Source organism: Caenorhabditis remanei, chromosome IV (genome assembly GCF_010183535.1).
Source record: "Caenorhabditis remanei strain PX506 chromosome IV, whole genome shotgun sequence".
Classification (NCBI taxonomy): domain Eukaryota; kingdom Metazoa; phylum Nematoda; class Chromadorea; order Rhabditida; family Rhabditidae; genus Caenorhabditis; species Caenorhabditis remanei.
Genome location: NC_071331.1, coordinates 15535491 through 15556378, shown reverse-complemented (window position 1 = coordinate 15556378; position 20888 = coordinate 15535491). Strand labels below are relative to the sequence as shown.

General features: G+C 36.8%; 1 protein-coding gene across 1 annotated transcript; it reads left to right on the top strand.

Annotated features, from left to right (window-relative positions):
• Window positions 1–8435: 8435 nt before the first annotated feature.
• On the top strand, window positions 8436–19531 carry GCK72_014332 (uncharacterized protein; the record flags this gene model as incomplete). The annotated part of the gene is made up of 13 exons (XM_053730242.1): window positions 8436–8488; window positions 8581–8779; window positions 9304–9385; window positions 9430–9821; window positions 10002–10110; window positions 10932–10982; window positions 11381–11506; window positions 11586–13645; window positions 13697–13864; window positions 15667–16095; window positions 17026–17094; window positions 19293–19419; window positions 19485–19531. The coding sequence occupies 13 exons, from the start codon at window positions 8436–8438 to the stop codon at window positions 19529–19531; spliced, it is 3912 nt and encodes a 1303-aa protein (XP_053585014.1).
• Between the last annotated feature and the right edge of the window lie 1357 nt (window positions 19532–20888).

Sequence of the window (20888 nt, the reverse complement as noted above, 5' to 3'; positions counted from 1 at the left end):
TTTAAGGACTCCTGAACTAGTTGATTTCACAAGTTTTTGGGTGTTATTTTTTCGAAGAAATCTTGAATTCCGGTATTTTCAGTTTTCAGTTTTACTATCTTCAAAAAACAATTCATGTTCATATTCTCCTATTAGTTATAATTGATTCTTCTCATTTCCACATGCTATATAAATATATATCTTCAATTTGAAAAAAGAATTTCTCAATTTTTTCTTCTCATTTCCCACTAATAGCCGCATCTTTTTTTCGTTTCACTCATCATCATAATCATCATCACCATCATCAATTTTCTTCTCCCATTTACTTTTTTCGAATTCATCATTTAAACGAAAAACAGTGTCTGCGTCTCTTCCTCTTCCATACTATTTCCACTCGAGGAGAGTAAGATGTGAAGGCAGAAAAAACGACGGCAAACCAAACTGCGGCTGGGCACACGAAGGCGCGACAAACTAATCAATAACAACAACAGGCATTTCTCTGTGTCTCTTTGTCTTTAATACTGTCTAATATTGGTGTCTCTATCTCTCTCACTCTTCACTACTCTCTAATGAATGAGAAAACAACAAGCAATAAGTGTCTCATACTCTCTCAAGTTGACCTTTCTCTCTCATTTCCTATTTCTCTAACTGTCCGTTCTCTGCGTCTCACTGAAAAGAGAAATGAGTGGTTGGACACACGCAACCTGATAGAAATAAAAAAAAGGAGAGAATGAGAAAGCCCAAGGCTCAAAACGTTTATACATAGTGCAAGTTTGTTTAGAATTCATCGTCTTCTATCCTCTTCTTTTCTCTTGATTCTAAAGATTTTCTCAGAATAAATTTAGAGAAACTGAATCGAGAGAGAACCCGAAAATATTATGTCAGAAGGGATTTAATCATTCCTTTCCTATATTTTTCTAATCAGTGACAGAAATGCTTTTCGTAGAAGTATTGCCTCGCAGCATACACAAAAACAAAGCTAATTTATTGTGACTAATCTCCATATTATTCATTTTCTGAGCATCTAAAAGTTATTTTTCGTAGAAGAAGTCTCAGTCTGAAACTTCCTTGTTTTACGCTATACGTTTAGAACTTCCACATTCATTCATTTCTATTCATGAATTCTGACCTGAACTATATGAAAAGATTGGCCGATCATAAAGTTCATAATAGCTTTGGGGAAGGGATTACTGTAGTTTCAAGTGATGTCATTTTAATTCAACTATTCAAACCAATTCTTGACAAAAATGTGTATCAAACGGAAACCTGATTTACAGTCGCTTGAGTCTTATTTTTATCTCAAAAAGCAATGAAGCAATCACCCTCTCCGGAAATTCAGGATAAAGAGAAAAGAGGTTTGTGACTATTTTCAGTTGTCTCTAAACGTGTATTCCAGGTGTTATAAAAGTGTAGTTTCTCCTTTCAAAGAACTCGAGACATTATTTGTCAATGTACTTGATTTTTTAGTAAACCTTCTTCTCCATCTTCTTCGTCTTTTTGTCCTCTTCAAAATGACCAAAGCATACAAACAAAATGATGCCGATCCGCTTAGAACCCATTGGTTTTGGCAAACATAGGGTCAGACTAATCGTCTCTTTTGGACACAGTCCATTTGCATCTCATTTTATTTTTCATCCCACCCTCACTCTACCCCGAAGTTGATCCGATTTGTGCGAATTTTAACACCCTCGCCGCTGAACATCGCATAATATTTTGCATATTTGGTCGGGTTTTGTGCTTTTTTTGTTGGTAAAACTATAAAAAACGTACCGTATCGAGTTGATGTCAGTTTTTGATTCAAAGTATGTTTAGATTTAGTTTATTCCAGAAAAGGAACAACGAGACAGTCTAGAAACTTTCAGTTTTGAACTGTTATGTGATCATAAAGTTTTCAGAATTCAATGACATTGAGGTACATAGAATCATGTTCTAGCCATCGTCCATAACATTGCTATTTTTTCGGAATTTCTTCGGTTCTGATTATAGAAATAACAAACCATAAATCTCATCAAAACCCACGCAATCTGTTCTCTTTTTCTTCTAAGTCTTTATCCAATTTATTCAAAATTTCTCTTCTTTTTTCCCACTGTACTTGCACAGCATTCCCCGCCTTCACAAAAACACAGAACTTTTATGACATATTCATAATCCTCTTCTTCTCTTCTTTTCCAATAACTTTTCCACCTACTTTTTCCTTCTTCATCATCATTATATTCTTCCCTTTTTCTCATTTTTTCATTCCACAAAAACTCAAACGTTTCCGTTTTTCTCCACCACACCGCCGCTGGCCAAATTTACTCGTTTCTCACTTTTTGATGCATGAAGAGAAAGGCAAAAGAGGGGTTGAGTTGGGAGACTCACTCACTGGAAGGGAAGGGAGCCACGCCCGACTTTTTCGGCTCTTTCTCTGTTTCTGGTGGCTCCGTCGGCGCCATCGCTTTTCTCGTTTTGTGGTCCTTGCCTTCCCTTTTCACTCTTCTTCTTCTTTTTCTTTTTCTCTTCTTTCAAATGCATTTTGTGGCCGTTTCTTCCTCTATGCTTCACCTCTTGCCATCCGCCATTTTACACTACTACTCAACTCGAAATGATATGAAGGTCCCTCAGCTATTTCATCTCATTCTACTTGTTTACAATTGATACTTTGATGTGTTATCTCATTACTTTTGAGATAGAGAATCAGAGAAATAGAGAACAATTATATAACTATTCGATTGATTTGAACAATTACTTATCAAACTAGATATTCTTGATTGAACCAATTAGAATTAGCTGGTTTTCCACAATTTCTGGTGATTCCACATATATTTCACAGCAGAGCTATTGAAAATATCATCTCAAAATTGAATTCTCACAACAAAAGTAAACTTTCATCTAACCGTCTTCATCTTATTTCGAAGATTCTAATCATAAATAATCCTTTCTCGATTCTTTTACAAAAGATGCAATCTCTAAAGAAATTCTGAATTTTGAGGTCATTTCATAGGTTTCAAGGTGTTACCTGTCTCTCTACCTTCCTCCTTTTTCATGATGTCATTTTCTTTTTTTTTTCTCACCACCTATATATCTGAGAACTATAATTAATTGTTTTCCTTCCATTTAGTAATACCTCTTCTCTCTTAAACCCTTCCCTTCTTCTTCTTCTTCTTCTTTTTCCTTTTCCTCTTTGGTGCACACATACAAATCTTCGAATTTAATCTACCCAAAAAAGTGGGTTAGAAAGAAGGGACTCCATCACCACGACGTCTATAAATCTTGCATCTTTGCCATTTCGAAGAGCCTTTTTCTCCCTCCTTGTCAGTAAAACCAATTACTCAAAGAGATTTTCTCTCCAAGATAACATGCTTAAAACAATTCTGAATTATTTTTCGAAATGTCAGGTGCCTTCTTTTTTTTCTTTTTGATTAATTCCTTTTGCTCTCTCTCTCGGGATACGGTACAAACCTTCTTCTTCTTTTTCTTTCTCAATCCATGTAGATCTCAACTCAATTCATTCTTCCTTTTCCACCCAACCCATCAATTTTATTGTGGCGTCGGGAGCTCCCATACATCCATTTATATTTCAATTTCGCGCAAATTTCCATCGCCGCCCACACCAACCAATAGCACCATGACAAAAACGAGTTATATATGTATGTATTTCGTTTTAGCAGCTCTACGTGGGTGACACTGACACACACCAAAATGGACGGGTGGAAGACGAAGAATGATGGATTTTCATGAGGAGATACAGTAGGATTCGCTGGAAGTGAAACCACCTTTTTTCTATGTTTGTTTCTGAGTTGGTTACTTAGGCACCTGAAACCCCAAAAGTCTTATCAACTATTCAGCAGCATATGATTTTTTGGAAAAGTTCAAAAGACTGTACGTAATTTGACTGATAAGAATAGTTACTACAAATCAATCTTAGCTTTTTTAAATCGTTATCAATGAAACTCTCTTTTTGAATATATAATATAGTTTCTTCTTAAAATAAACTCTCGTTTTGACACGATTAAAATACCATAAACCATCCCACGCATTGATTTTGCACCCACCTTTCCGTCATTTGTCTGTTCAGAGCATCATTGGAAACAAAAAATAAACTGTCAATTGAAAAAGAAAGGGAAACAAAAATGTAGTTCAAAAATATGAAAACGTCATTTTTTGAAAACAGTGGATGGATGAAAGGAGAGGTTAAAGTTCTAGATGAGACTAGGTAAATACTGTGTTTCGACACAAAAAAGAGGAGGAAATGAGGCGGGAGAAAGGCGTCATTTTTCATTTTCAACAAGGTTCACTGATCGAGTGGTTTCTTGTTTCTGTTCAGGATATATCATTTTGAAAAGTATCCGAGATATCTCGAGTGTTTTCAAGAGATTCTAGTTGAGCTGATGTTTAGAAAACTGACATGATCTCCAATCGTTCCCTAGATTTTCCATTTTGCAGTTTTATTAGTTCCAAATCTGAAAAGTGTAAAAATTAGAAATAAAAATTCATCTAGAAGATCTATCTTATAAAACATCTCTCATTCTCAGTTTTAACTCTCTTTTCCCCCGAGTTCAATCTGATTTTTATACTCTTTTTCTTCATCAGATTCTCCGATTCCTTTTTTTTTGATTGCTCATCTAGTCACCTACCATCTGGTAATGATCTTAGTCGTAAATTCGGACGGCATGTGAAACTGATCCGATCTTCTTCTTTTCTTCCCATTGTCACTGCCGTACCCATCGAATCTCCGTCTTCTTCTTCTTTTTCTTATTCTCACACAGAGAGGTCCCTCGCCTGGAAATGTGCACTTGTCGAGTAGTATCGGATGTCAGTTGTTGGCCCCTTTTTCTCTGATTGTCTGTTCTCTTTTCATTTCACATACTCTTTGCACTTTGCCCTGGCCACAGAATGAGAAGGACCTCGATGGCAGGCATCTTTCTCATAGAGAGAGAAAGACATCTCGGATGTCAATTCATTTTCAGACTTGTCTTCATTTCCGATTTTTTCAATTTTTTCCAAAATTAGTCACTTCGATTATGATTGATTCGAAAAGTTCCGAAATATGATCTTTCTAATTTCAAAATTAGTTTCTAATTGAACTTTTAACAAAACATTAAAACGTTCTCTTATCGAACTTTTGAAAAAATAAAAAGTTTTCTCAAAAGCTTCTTCATCTTCTTTTTTCCTTTTCCTTTTTCCCTAATGTTCCATTTTTACCTTCTTAAAATGCAAAGTTTGCACTGCTGTGTGGTGGCAACCTTCTCCCGCAGCAATTCGTTTTTTGAAAAAGCAAATACGACGGACAGACGAATTCGAAACTGTCAATGAAAAGTTTTTGGCGCGTTTTGGCTGCAGCACGGAGCAAACTTTCAACTTTTCGCTAACTTTTAATACAAATTTTTGCTTTAGGTTAGAGTTCAGCATTACTCGATTTTGATCAGTTTTTATTTAATTAATTTTTTTTTTGATGAATCAAAATTGATAATAATAGAATAGTTAGATGGATTGTACCTGCAGAGAATAAGAAGAAGAGAGTTCAGAAGAGGAATTTTATGAGAAGAGTTGGTTTCAGGTAGAATTAAGAATAAACAGATTCATTACTCATAATTGTCATTACTCCTCATCTTCCCTTCTTCTCCTGCTCCTCCTTTTTCTTGAAGACGTCGTTGTGCTGTCCCTCTCAAGGAAGAAGAGAAAAATGCTGTGTGCCTCTCCTTTTCTATTCTCTTTCTCAGTCTTCTTCTCTTTTCTCATACATACAATTGGACCAATTCCAAATCCCATTGAATTGTGTGTGTGCTCGCTCTTCTCGTTGTCGTCGTCAATGCAGCGGAGCCCTGTGCGGAAGAGCACAAGGAGAAGCGACGTCGTCTTTTTTGGAGCAAGGCCCCGTAAAAAGAGCGACTCTGTCTTCTCTCTCGATTCGTTCCTTTCCTTTCCTCCCACTCCTCCAGTACACACACACACATACATACACACAAATTGATTCAAGTCAGACTCGAGTTGTTGAGAAAGCTATCCCCGTCGGTTTTTTTGGAGCAAGAGATGAAGAGACGCTGACAGAACTGCGCGACTAGTCATATTTTTCCATAATCCTTCACACGTTAAAGCTGTCCCCTTCAGAGCATAAGCACATGTACACCGCATAAATATATAGATCGCTTCGTTTTCTTTTTTCCCTTCTTTATCCACGTCTTCTGGCCTAATAAGAAAAATAAAAAGAATTGAGGGAAAACAACCGGTGTTTCCCTTTCTTGTTCCGTTTTTTTCGTTGTTAAAATTTCTAGCATTCGCGTTTTCTGAATCTATTTTGCAAACCTCGTAAGATTTATTTTAGACAGCTTCAAAAATATCAGTAGTACTACTTTTAATGTTCGTAATAACCGTATTCCAACTTCTCAAATTATATAAGGAATGAAACAAATTCTTATAAAAATTGAACTGTGCAAACTTTGATCTAGTTTTTACGATCAAACAATTAAACACAGAATTGCCAATAAAATTTATTCGTGGTTCCATAAAGTTTTGATAAAGTCTAGTCGTTTTATCCTCTCGGATTCCCACATTCTCTATAGAATTTTGATGACGTTGGACTCTTCCTTATTTCTCATCCGGGGACCCGTCACTTTTTGTGTTTTTTCACACGAAGAAGACGTCGACGGCGTCTTCTTCTTCTTTTCTCGTCTTCGTCTCGTCTTCTTCATCTTTTTTTTGCCACTTGCAAACTAAACTTTTCGGGGGGCCTCTTCCTTTTGCGCCCCGAAAGCTTCTAGTCCCTGACACGATCTTTTGTCTTTTCCCCTTCTCCCGTTTTTGCCCTGTTTCTCAATTTATTTTTCAAAGCGAACGAACCGACACAAAAATTAAATATTCATTCGATTTTACGTTTTCGTTTGTTTTCAGTTGCATCAACGATTGGGCCGACAAACCTGCATACAGTAGTAGCTGGTTCAGAGAGGTAGAGCAACGAACATTCGTATGATGAACTCGTTCTGACTGCTCCGCTAAAAACAAGAAACGGACCGAGAAATCTCAGACGTATGTTTTTTCACTTTTATTTTCAGATTCGTAGGAGTTTCTTTTCTCAAGCTGATGCTGAGGAATCAGTCCATAATGGTGCGTCCAAAGTTGCTACCAAAAACAAAAACGACAAATCTACGCCGTCCAAAATTGATTTTTAGATTTGCTAATTTAAAGTATTGCTCATTCTTAATTTTGTTACTGCCAAATCTGAAAAATCAGCAAATCTACAAATCACCTTTGGACGGAGTAGATTTGTCGCTGTAGCAACTTTGAAAGCACCATAATGAAGTACGGTTTGCAAGCCGGTGTTTGCGTATTACTGCGTACAATTACGCACCGTACCCTACCAACTAATATGCAAATTTTTTAATTTATTCATATTTTTTCTCCTAATTTGAGGAAAAGCTTCGTCTTTCAGATCTGTGTGCAACTACAACTACCCGGATAAAGCTTCAACGGCTTTTTTAACTTATCAGGTAAATATTATTCAAATATTAAATCACTGCTGTATAAAACACCCCATGTTAGAAAAGATGATGTCGTCTGAGAACGCAAGACTAAGAGGCTTTTTTTCATTTTTCTCTCACTTATTTTGCTGCCTGCGTCTTTGTCTAGCCGGAAACACACAGAAAACGAGCAGAATGAAGACGGAAGAGTGAGGGGGAGACAGGGACACTGAAAAAGATGAAGGAAAATGAGGAGAAGCTCCTCAAAAACAACAGATGCCTTTCTTTTCTCCGCCACTTGCCAGGCATGAAGAGCCTTCTTTTTTTGCTCATTTTACATGTCCATCAGTTCATTTTTCCACGTGTGAATTTACACGAGGCAACAGTTTACCGTTTTTCGATTGAGATTTTTCTGATTCCGTGTGAACGGAAACGAGAGGGAAGAAGCTGTCTATTGAATATGAAATAAATTCACGGAATGGATCGTAAGCTATAAAACGAATGCATAAAGTTTGTACTTAAATATGATAAAACCAAAAATACACAAACATGATTCCACCTTTCTTTTTCTCCGCTTTCCGTGTTATCAGTGCTCTCTAGGGTCCTAACAAACCAATGTTGTTATCAAATTATCGATTGATTTTTTATATTGAAAGCATTGATGGCAGACTTGTTGTTTTTGCTACGCCGCTCTTTCTTGTTGTTTTCTGTTTTCTCTCTCGTTCTATTCTTCGCGTTTACTTGCGATCGCCTTGTAGTTTTTTTTTAGATTGACTCACTTGAAAAAACTATACCCATGATCTCCAAGAGGTTTATTTTAATGTTTTGAGACAGTGAAAGCTTGAAAATGTCTTTCTGATTGATATGTTAGTCACTTTACTATGTGAGTCATCGCATTTCCGTTCCAAAATACATCATAGCTACCCACCACAAAAACTGGGAAAAATTTCATTTATATTTGTTTGTTGTGAAATATTTGCCTTTTCTTTCTATTGAATCTAGAATCTCAATTTCAGAAAAATGCCCGAGTATGGTGCATCACTGGAGGAGCTTCGCGCCCTTATGGAGTACAGGTGAGTTATTTTTTCTGTTTGTAAAGCCATAGTCATCAAGAAAGAAGAACATAATGTTACGAGTTCACTGATAATATTCAATTTTGTTACAGGAGCGCGGAAGCCAAAGAAAAAATTGATACAGATTACGGAGGAACAGCGGGTCTGTGTGAAAAATTGAAGACCGATCCCAACAATGGACTTCCCAACAATGAAGAAGAACTTGAAAGACGGCGTAATGTATTCGGAGCAAATGAAATTCCTCCACATCCACCAAAATGCTTCTTACAATTAGTGTGGGAAGCTCTTCAGGTATGAATCTGTTCACAAATTTTAAAAAGACGTGTCTCTAAAATCACTGATTAATTATTGGGAACTAAAGAGCTAAGTTTTTCTGTAACCTATTTAATATTAGTAACTCTTCAGTTCTCATTTCTTTTCTGTTCTCCCCCATTTTCCTTTCTAGTTCCCAAGAGCTTCTTTTGAAGAATGATGCTCTCCCAAGAGGGTTTCTCTCTGCGTTTCCTTCATTCCCACACACTGAGCTCAAGTTCTTCTGGCTCCCGAAACTCCGCAACATTCTTCTATCTCATTCTTTTCCTTCTGCTTTTTATGAGCAACACAAAGCGGTGGAAAAGTAAGAAAAAAGGAAAGAAAAAAGCAAAAGAGGGGAAATTATTGAATATGCATGAGTGGGTGGGTTTGCGGTAAACTTGTGAGCGACGGAGGGACCTTGCCAGAAAGAAAATGGGAGAATTTTTGAAAGGTTTTTAGGGGGTTTGGTATAACTGTTCAAATTAAACATAATGTGTCTTTAATTAAGGGACAATTTTCAGGACGTTACTCTTGTTATTCTGTTGGTTTCTGCAATTGTATCCCTCGCCCTTTCATTCTACAGGCCGCCCGGAGAAGACACAGGTTTGCTGATAACTGTTCGTTCTTACCAATTAATTAATTGTCAGCCGGGACTGATGACAGTGAACATGATGCTGGATGGATTGAAGGAGTTGCTATTCTCATCTCTGTTATTGTTGTGGTTCTTGTTACTGCTCTCAATGATTACACCAAAGAACGCCAATTCCGTGGACTTCAAGCTAAGATTGAAACCGAGCACAGATTTTTCGTCCTTCGTGGTGGACAATCTGTTCAAGTGGTGGTTAATGAGCTCGTTGTTGGAGATATCGCACAGATTAAATACGGAGATTTGATTCCATCAGATGGAGTTCTCATTCAATCGAACGACCTGAAAATGGATGAGTCATCACTTACCGGAGAATCGGATCAAATCAGAAAAAGCCCGGATCACGATCCAATCATTTTATCTGGAACCCACGTTATGGAAGGATCTGGAAAGGTTTGTAGAATTATTTTAATTAAATATGGACGCTATCTTTTCATTAGAATACTAAATTTAATGTTTCCGAAAAAATTTCAGTGAATCTTATTCTAAAATTGACATCGCAGTTCTTTTGTCTCAACTGAAATCCAATTATTAGAAGTTAGAATTGGAAAACTTTGATGTCTCCCATTGCAGATGTTGGTGACAGCTGTCGGAGTCAACTCGCAAACTGGAATCATCATGACACTACTTGGCGCTGCCAAGACAGTGGCTGAGGAGGAACGAAAGACTGCCAAGAGAGAGGGTATGATTATGATATCAATTACAACCATTAATTTCCGTAGCTTTTCTTCGGCTGTCTGCGTCTTCGAATAACTGCTCTTCGCATTTACTCTCGCTCTCTTTCATCCACTCCTTGCCTTTCTTTTGAATCCTCCTCACCTTCCCTACTCTCTAATCAGTTTACAGAACGACGCTCTCGATCGTCGGTCAAATCTCATCATCATCATCGTGAGCATCGTGATTCACATCATCAGGCTCAAAACCAAAATGGTAGTTTCCCTCTCCTGCTACTACTACTTCTTCTTCTTCTCCTTCTCTTCTGAATCGTCGTTGTTAGGTCTTCTTCGTGTCTATTCTGAAACTCGTTCTGCTCGTCAACGTTATCTTCTTCGTTTCTGGTCTTCTATCCTATCCTTCACTTTCTTCTCTCTTCTTATTATTTTTCTTCACAAACACACCCTTTTCACACGAACACAAATGTAAACGTGGTTGGTCCCGACTGTATCGCCGTTCTCACAACTTTCACCACATATCTATCTCTCAATTTAATGCTGCTTTAGTCTCTTTTAGCTCTTCTTTTAGAGTTTTCTCTTGATTACGAATGATGGTCATTATGACGATGATGCTGGTGGTGTTTTGTGATTATACGCCTGAAATTCCGATCTTATATTCCCTGTTTTTATACCTTTCGGTGTTGTTCATCCCTATTCCCCAGAAAACAGAAATGATCAATTTTTATTGGAAACACCGCATCTCTCCTCTATTCATTGATCATTTTTACTTTTCTATCACCGAAAATTATAGTTCTTCTATTTCTCTCATAGAGGTTTGATCTTGTTTCAGGAGGCGATGGAGCATCTGGAGCTGAAGAAGGAACGGCGCAAGCGTTGCTCGGTGAGTACTGATGTCATCTTCACTTCGAAACAAAAAAAGATGGGATGCGACACAGAATGATAGTGAAAGAGCAAAGATAAATAGATATGAATTAGCAGAAAGAGAAAACGAAAAGTGTATGAACGATAAAAGGTAGATTTGTCACAGTCAGTAGATGCTGGAATGGATGTTGTGCAACGAGAGCTGAGAATTTAGTAGCTATGCATCCTAGCTCCACTGATCTTGGCAATGATATCCACCCAATTCCCGTTCCTACCATTTTCGTTGTATCTAGATCGCTATTCATATTCACTTTTCTTCGAAACTCTGTTCATCTCTTCTGTGTTGCTAACAACTTTTTGGAAAATAATTCAATTTTTCTGAGGTCTTTATTTCACGATAGATTAATCAATTTTCAGATTCTAAAGGCGAAGACGGCATGGCCAACGGAAAAGCTGTTCCTGCAGCTGAAGCTGACGGAAAGAAAGAAAGATCTGTTCTCCAAGCTAAACTCACTCGATTGGCTATTCAAATCGGATATGCCGGTAAGAATTTTTGATAATGGAGAGAAACTTGTTTTAAATTGTTGAGTCGATAATTGAAATTCAATTTTTGATTTTTCAGGATCATTCGTCGCTGGCTGCACCGTTCTCATTCTCATCATTCGTTTCTGTATTTCCCGTTATGCCATCGACGGAAAATCGTTCTCCCTTGCTGACTTCCAACATTTCATTAACTTCCTCATCATTGGAGTAACTGTTTTGGTCGTTGCTGTTCCAGAAGGACTTCCTCTTGCTGTCACTCTTTCTCTTGCTTACTCTGTCAAGAAAATGATGCTCGACAACAATTTGGTCCGTCACTTGGATGCTTGTGAAACCATGGGAAATGCTACATCAATTTGCTCTGACAAGACTGGAACACTCACCACTAACCGAATGACAGTTGTTCAGTCATATATTAATGAAGTTCATCACAAGGACACTCCAAAAATTGAATCATTGGATCAGAACACCACAAAGCTTATGATGGATTGTATTTCTATCAATTCCTCGTACTCTTCGCAGGTTATTCCACCAAAGCTTCTCGGAGAACAAGCAACTCAACTTGGAAACAAAACCGAATGTGGAATGCTCGGATTCGTTCTTGCCCTCGGAAAGTCGTATCAAGAAATTCGTGATCGTCATCCAGAAGAAACTATTCCGAAGGTCTACACTTTCAACTCAGTCAGAAAGAGCATGTCAACAGTCATCAATCTCCCGGATGGTGGATATCGTGTTTTCAGCAAAGGAGCATCCGAAATTGTTACTAAACGATGCAAATATTTCCTCGGAAAGAATGGAACTCTTACCAAATTCAGCTCTAAAGATGCTGAAAACTTGGTCCGTGACGTTATTGAACCAATGGCTTCCGATGGTCTCAGAACAATTTGTGTAGCCTATAAAGATTATGTGCCAGCCGCCAAAAAGACATCCGATAATCAAATTGCTTATTCTTCTGAACCAGATTGGGAAAATGAAGAGGCTATTGTTGGTGATATGACCGCCATCGCCATTCTCGGAATCCAAGATCCAGTTCGTCCGGAAGTTCCAGCCGCTATCACTCGTTGCCAAGAAGCTGGTATTACCGTCAGAATGGTCACAGGAGATAACATCAACACGGCTAGATCGATCGCAACTGCATGTGGAATTTTGAAACCAGGAGAAGATTTCATTGCATTGGAAGGAAAAGAGTTCAATGCCAGAATTCGTGACGAGAACGGAGAGGTTTCTCAGGAAAAACTTGACCTGATTTGGCCAAAACTTCGTGTCTTGGCTCGTGCTCAGCCATCTGATAAATACACATTGGTCAAAGGAATTATTGATTCACGTGTTACCGATTCAAGAGAAGTCGTGGCTGTAACCGGAGACGGAACTAATGATGGTCCAGCTCTTAAGAAAGCTGACGTTGGATTTGCTATGGGAATTGCTGGAACTGATGTTGCGAAGGAGGCTTCTGATATTATCCTGACTGATGATAACTTCACTTCCATCGTGAAGGCTGTAATGTGGGGACGTAACGTATATGATTCCATCGCCAAATTCTTGCAATTCCAATTGACTGTCAATGTTGTCGCTGTTGTTGTTGCATTCGTTGGAGCTTGTGCTATTCAAGACACACCACTCAAGGCAGTGCAAATGCTTTGGGTGAATCTTATCATGGACACCCTCGCCTCTTTGGCTTTGGCGACAGAGATGCCAACTGAAGAACTGCTCAAGAGAAAACCATATGGACGTACTTCTCCTCTCATCTCAAGAACGATGTGTAAGAACATCTTGGGGCATGCTGTCTATCAACTCGTTATTCTGTTCACTCTTATCTTCTACGGAGAAGTCTGCTTCAGCATTCCATCTGGAAGATGGGCTCCACTCCATTCTCCTCCATCGAAGCACTTCACAATTGTATTTAACACCTTCGTAATGATGACTCTTTTCAACGAAATCAACGCCAGAAAGATTCACGGAGAACGTAACATCTTCAAGGGACTTTTCTCGAATCCAATCTACTATATCATCTGGATCGCTACCATGATCTCGCAAGTCGTCATTGTTCAATTCGGTGGTCGCTGGTTCAGCACTTCCGCCTTGAATACTACCGAGTGGTTGTGGTGTGTGGCATTCGGAGTTGGAACTCTTCTTTGGGGACAGGTATTCCATATTTTTATATTATTACAAACCGATAATTGATTTTCCTTCCAGATTGTTACCAGCATTCCAACTGGATCTCTTCCAGCTAACATGACTATTGGGTCTGGTGAAGCTCCAACTAATGATCCATTGATGCCAGATTACGAAGATTCAGATACTCATGAGAAGAGATCAGGACAGATTCTCTGGGTCCGTGGATTGACTCGTCTCCAAACTCAGGTTAGTGTTCAATATTCAAAACTTTTCAGAATAAATTTCAGATCGGGAATTTCAGACAGAACTCAAAACAAAACACTTTTCCCTTTTCATTTCTATTCAGTTGCTTCTCTCTTCAACTCTCTCAGCTTTCAGTTCATTTAAAAACAAAAAATAGGTTACAAAGTGATAGGTAACGTGGAACTTGAAAAAATGGCAGAAAAAAAAATGAAAAGAAGAACGAGTTATTGGAATTTTTCTCCTTTTTCCACATCTTCATCATGTTTGTTAAGCGAAGTTTTTGTCAGAAAATTTTCAATCGAAATTGAGCAACACCCTCTATTAGAGCGAAACCAGCGAGAGGCGGGAGAAAGATGAAAATAGCTGAGAATTAAAAGTTCGAGAAATAAAAAGAGTGTGTTTGTGGTGTGTGGTTTTTCACACAACTGAGAAATGGCATGAAACATATAATACATTTAGACACACTAAATTGATATTATTGCCCTTATCTATAATTTGGTTTTCCCTTACGCATTCTTTCTTATTTTATTTTATAAATTCACGATATCGGATAGACCTTCACGCAGGTTTTAATCCAGAGTTCAAGCTCAAACGTCCTCTATAAACGAGTTAGAGTTGTGTTATCCACGATTAGACATTTGCAACAAAACCCTCTGTTGTGTGGTATCTTCCTTCTCCTCCTCCTCCTGATGAAAGCTATTTGAAACTCGACTGAAACTGTCAACACACTCTACCACAACTTCTACTTCCACTATTTCCAACAAAAAATCCAGCGGATTTTCTTTGTGTTGTGAAGGTAAAACTGTTTATACTCGAAAGAGCAATATACGTTTTCTCCCTATTGTTTTGTTTTTGTGTGGTTATTTTTCTCCCTCCCTGTTTATCTAAGAGGGATCTTTTTTCTTTTGCAATGATGATAGTTGTTGTCGAGCGGAAAAATCGAAACCCGGAACCAAAACGAAAAAATAAGAATTGTAAAATTCAAATTTAAGAGAATCCCGCGTGTCCCTCCTTTCCTACCTCCTCCCTCATTTTTAAACGATTTTTTGGGCAGTGAAAATGAGCAACGACAATCAATTCACCCTTTTGTTTTTTGCCCATAACCTGATGTTTACTAATTGCTAAAAGTGTGATCTGCAAAAAATTGGCCTAAATTTAGAAAAAAACTTACGGGATTTTTATTAGACTTTGCACTTTCTTTTTTTGCGAATAATTTAATTGAATTGCATTGAGCATGAATTTTTTTCAACATATGATCGAATCAACACTTCATCGGCACATGTGACTGACATCATCTGGAATCTTCAATCAAATCTTCACTTCTGATCAATTCTGGATCATCAGGCTTGAACTCACAAACTAACATCTCGGTCTATTTGTTGAATGATTTATCAAACAACGGCATATTCAAATATCATTTATCGGGTAATTTTTTTTGAACGGATTCAATTTTCAGTTGGGTGCATTTATTATGAATTCCAGTTTAATTTAAACAATGTTTAATATTTATATCTTGATAATTATGCCTTCATTCCCTTTGGCTGGCCATCAACTCCCACATACTACCAATAATAATAATACTAACACGGTTTACTCGCTGCTCGTCTCTCAGAGTGTGTTGCTCATTTTTCGCTGAAAAATTTTGGAAAAAATCATAAAATCCTCTTCGAGGTGATGTAAATGAGGAGGAGGAGGAGGTTCACCATGGTTCATTCTTCTTTTTGTTTTTTTTTGTCATTTTTCAAGTTTTTATCGTTTTATTTATTTGCAGGATATTGCAACATTTTTCAAGTGAAATTTTTCAGTTACGCGTTGTCAAAGCATTCCGATCATCGTTAGAAGAGTTTGATGAACGTCGTTCCATTGCATCAACTCATTCCGTCCAGTCGATGCGTGGTGGCTTTTGGGGAGGTGGAAGACATACAACAACGGCAGCTTCACCTGATCCAGCCGGCGCACGGAATGCAATGGCTGCGATATCACATAGACAATCTCCACAACCGTATCCATACTATCATCATCAACAACCAAGAACTCCCTCACCGCAACCACATATTGTTGTGGAAAATGGAAATACTGGTGGAAATGGATCAGCTGCACCACCAAAACCAGAAACAAACGGAAAAACTGAAAAAGTTCCGTTAGTGCAGCAATGGTCTCCTGACACAAATTCTTCGTATACCCAAACGCAACGAAGCATCAACAAGAGCATGTCTTTGGATACCCCAGTGTCTGTAGCTCACGTGTAATTTTGAATCGGTTGTTATTTACAGGAGAGATATTTCAGAAAGTTGTTGATACTCTTTTAGACTAGAAAACATTCTGATATATTCCTCCTTATATTATCATCCTCTCAAACCCAGTCTTTTCAGTTACTGTAGTGATTTTCGTGTAAACTCTCCAGCTCTTATCTCTATTTTACTATACTTAATCAATAGAACAGATGTTTTGTTTTTTCCTTTCATTCATAACTTTCGTTAAGTAATATTTTATTTTTAAAACATTTTTACTGGTAGAATCACCCCACCGCTGCAAGAAACATTGTAGTTATTCAAAAAATCAATCAACACTTTGTGCAATTTTTCATCACTTTCGGAATTGGTAGGAAAGGTTACAGTAGCCGCCGCCAGTATCGAATAGTGTCTAATTCGTTTGAAAGACACAACGTTTTATTTTCATATTTTGACATACAAACCGCTTACAACCCCCTTCTCTTTTAGACATCTTTCAAAGTTTCATGGTTTTCCCTCTTCTAATTCTGTTTCATTCGTTTTCCTCCAATTTTTTCACGCTGAATTCTTGCTCTTCCCTGTTTCTCTTGAATCCTTTTTTTTCAGTTATTAAACAACGGACTTTATAGTGTTTTTGGCTTTATTATATTTTTCAATTTTTAGACTTCTACGATTTTTATGGTTTCAAAATAAAAGGTTTCACAACTGAATAAATTGTATTATTTGTATTAAACCAAGTTCAGAAGCATGAGGAGGAGGAGCGAATACACACCACAAACCACATACATTCACAGTCTCCCTTTTTCAGTTTCCAGCATTTTTCATCTTTCCTCTACCTGCACGTCGATATTAGTGTAATAAGCCAAACTTTTAAAAAACGTTTCCGTCTGAAAATAGTTAGAAACATCTCGAGAACATCTCGTAAATTTACAGGTTATTGGCGGAGAGCGCTCGGATCATCTGATCCCGGTGCCGTTGAGCAGTGCACCGACTGATCAAGCAGTAAGAATCCCTAAATAATATCGAATAACTGTTCGATATTGTTTCCCCCGCATACTCGTACCTGTCTCCCCAACTCCTCATTAACTTTTGATTGACGAATTTTGACTGACAAATAATCAGAGAATGACTTTATCATTGAGAATTCCCGTTATCCCTCTAGATGTCGTGTTGTGACTTTTTGTAATGATCGTTCGCATTCTGTGCGTTGTTTTTATTCGTCTTTTAGTAGTCGTTGTGCAAGCTTTTGTGATGACAGAATAGTTGAATTACCGATGAATTAGGCATAGACATTTCAGAAATTTTACCTAAACTTTACTTTTTGATACATGAAAGTTCTTTAGATCTAGGTATATTAATTTATTGAAGAAGGTGGTAGTATTTATCTCTAAATGTAACATTCAGCTATAATTAGAAGGAATAAATCTAAATTATGTATAGTTTAGGAGTCTGTTGATTCTCTACAGTATTTTTTTCGTCATTTCTTTTACATTCTAACTAACAAATCACCCTTTCTACTATTTTGAATATACAGTAGCGGTCATAGGTGAGTATACCTCCATACTTTCATGTGTATCTCTGTTGAATCGTGTCCGTTTTGCATAAACTTTTTTTTTCAAAGATAGCTGAAACATTCAGCAATAAGAAAATTAGTTTTTTGAAAAAGTTAACATTTTTAATTTTATCGATAATCGATTTTTCCTGATCGTGATTTGAAAATTCGAAAAAAAACTTTTTATTTTTCTCTTGAAGTTATTGAGTTTTTGATGTCAAAGTGATGGAACATGTTCAAATAAACAAAAAATTGTGTTGAATTGTTTTCTGAAACCATAAGCATCGTGCTAGAGCTCCAGAAGTCAAAAGCGGCGCTCTCGGGAAAACCTTCATAACTCATCAAAAAATTATCCAAATTAGCCAAAACATGTACCAAAAGACGTGTTTCGAGTTCTTCTACAAACTAACATCAAAAAATCAACATTTTAGAAAAAATAATTTTTCAATTTTTTTTTCATTCAAAAAATTTTTAATTCCAATTTTTCCTAGATTTTCGATATTTTCTGGCTATTAAACGAGCAAAAAATTCAGAAATGTATTTCATTATGCTTGATAAAGCACTTCACATGCACATTTTGAAAGGTCGTTTAATAGCCAGAAAACATCGAAAATCTAGGAAAAATTGGAATGAAAAATTTTTTGAATGAAAAAAAATTGAAAAATTATTTTTTCTAAAATGTTGATTTTTTGATGTTGGTTTGTAGAAGAACTCGAAACACGTTTTTTGGTACATGTTTTGGCTAATTTGGATAATTTTTTGATGAGTTATGAAGGTTTTCCCGAGGGCGCCGCTTTTGACTTCTGGAGCTCTAGCTTATGGTTTCAGAAAACAATTCAACACAATTTTTTGTTTATTTGAACATGTTCCATCATTTTGACATCAAAAACTCAATAACTTCAAGAGAAAAATAAAAAGTTTTTTTTTCGAATTTTCAAATCACGATCAGGAAAAATCGATTATCGATAAAATTAAAAATGTTAACTTTTAAAAAAAAACTAATTTTCTTATTGCTGAATGTTTCAGCTATCTTTGAAAAAAAAGTTTATGCAAAACGGACACGATTCAACAGAGATACACATGAAAGTATGGAGGTATACTCACCTATGACCGCTACTGTAGTTTACTGATTTTGGTGTTGAAACAGGCCCATTTAGTTCACCCGTTTTAGTTGATCCACTTTTCTCTAATCACTACTTCTCATCACAATTTCTCATCTATCTGAGTTGATTGTGTGACTTTTTCTTCGAGTTTCGTGTGATTCTAACTTCTTTCATCTAAACCATTTTGAAAGAAAACTCGAATACTTTCCACTTCTACGGGATTTCCATCTATCCGTCAGAAATGGCAAATCTAATTTGAAATGGAATATGAGAAAAACTCATAATTGTGTTCCCACTTTTCTCAATAATCATCATGTCATGGAAACCAGTTTAATTACACAAACACTGAAGTTTCTTCTTGGATTTCTTACAAACTTTCGAATTAATCGGTATTTACTAGTACAGTCTTTCCACACGTATACACTTGTGTCGCTGATGATCTGCTACTCTCAGTTTTCTGTTCTAATTGGTGTTCTGCTCACTCTTTCTATCACAATTAATATGTGTAATCGTTTATTTTCTTCAATTGAATCTTCTATTTTCAGATTCGTGTCGTGAAAGCGTTCCAAGCAGGACTCGATCGTCGCGAGCCCAGTTTGACAGGACAATCGGCCGCTCGACTTCGTGAGATCAGTCGGCAGTTGAGACTCCAAGTTGATTCTGAGAATCGGGGTTAGTGAAGAATTCTTTTAGATTTATTAAGTGCGGAAATTCATTAATTTTTCATATTCTTTCAGCACGATCCACATCTCGAGGAAACATCAAAGAGACAAACAACCTCTAGATCCCTTTTAAAACCATTTTTCCAATAGTAATTCGTTTCATTTTATATCTCTAATCTCTCCTTAAAATCATTAAAAGTACTCTTCTTTTCTGAACTTTTATCATAATGTTTTATTTTTCTAATCCAAACTACGAACTATGCAATTTTGATTCTTATAGCTGTGTGCCCGTTCATATGTTCTTTTTTTAATTGTTTTCTCTTAATTCTTTACTCTTAATGTGAACTTTTTCCGGTGTAAAAAAAGCACACAACCCTTCTTCGTCTCTCATGTCTTCTTTGTTTTTCTTTTATTTCGCATAATAATCCTCCCAATCCGAATCTGAAAATAGGCATAATTTCTCATCTTCTTTCCTCCCAACTATTTCCAGTATTTTCAGCTTTCATCTCTTTATTTCTCTTCATTTTTTCAACGTCGAGTAGTGTTATTATCCGGGGTTTCCTATGGAAAATTATCCCGTTGCCTACGTTCCCTCGAACAAAATTCGGCATTTTTTCTTTGAACTTGCTCTTTCCTTTGCTAATTTTCTTCCGTTTTGTCCTCCTGTCCCTCTCAAATTCTTATCATACTGTTTTTCTTTTCTCTCAAAGTTTTACTGAGAATAAACATAAAAACATCAATCATTCCAGAAATGAACGCAACAATATTGAAATATTTTTTCCAGATGAGATTTTCAGGAAACAACAATATAAACTGAAACTATTCATTCAAAAAATCAGAATACTTTCTACAAAACAAGATTCTCATATTATCATTTTATTGACGGTTCTTCCAACCATGAGGTGGAATCGGACAAGTTTTTTTGGAAAAAACGATACAAAGAAGCGAAGAAAAACATGATCAAATCTAGAAGCAACGAAGAGAATCTGAAATTCTGAGACTGAGAAAAGTCGAAGCAAAATTAATTAGTTTCATATATTATAAAACTAAAATTTGAATCCAAGCAACAAGTGAAACCGTGTTGATCATTGCATGATTGTAATACAATAAAATTACAGTAACTTCTGAAACTCGTCAAATTAAGCATCTTGGATTCTTTTCCCTTGTTGGAACCATCTTAATCATGATTACTGTCACAATAATTCGTTCACAAACCATTCAAATGATTCCGTTATCCGAATGAACCTCTCTCTCTTTTCTCCACTTATTCTAATCTTCTTATTCTAACTCCAGAATCCATTTTCAATGAGATGCCGTCTATTTTGACAACTTGTCTGATGGTGGTCCAAACTCTCGGCGCCTCTCAGTCGGAGGGTGTCTAATGTATGTGTAATAGTGATTGATGGACCATTGATGCGGATCCGCCTCAAGAAGCAAATTGGAAGAAGAAGAAGTGCTCATTTCGACTGGTTTATGATC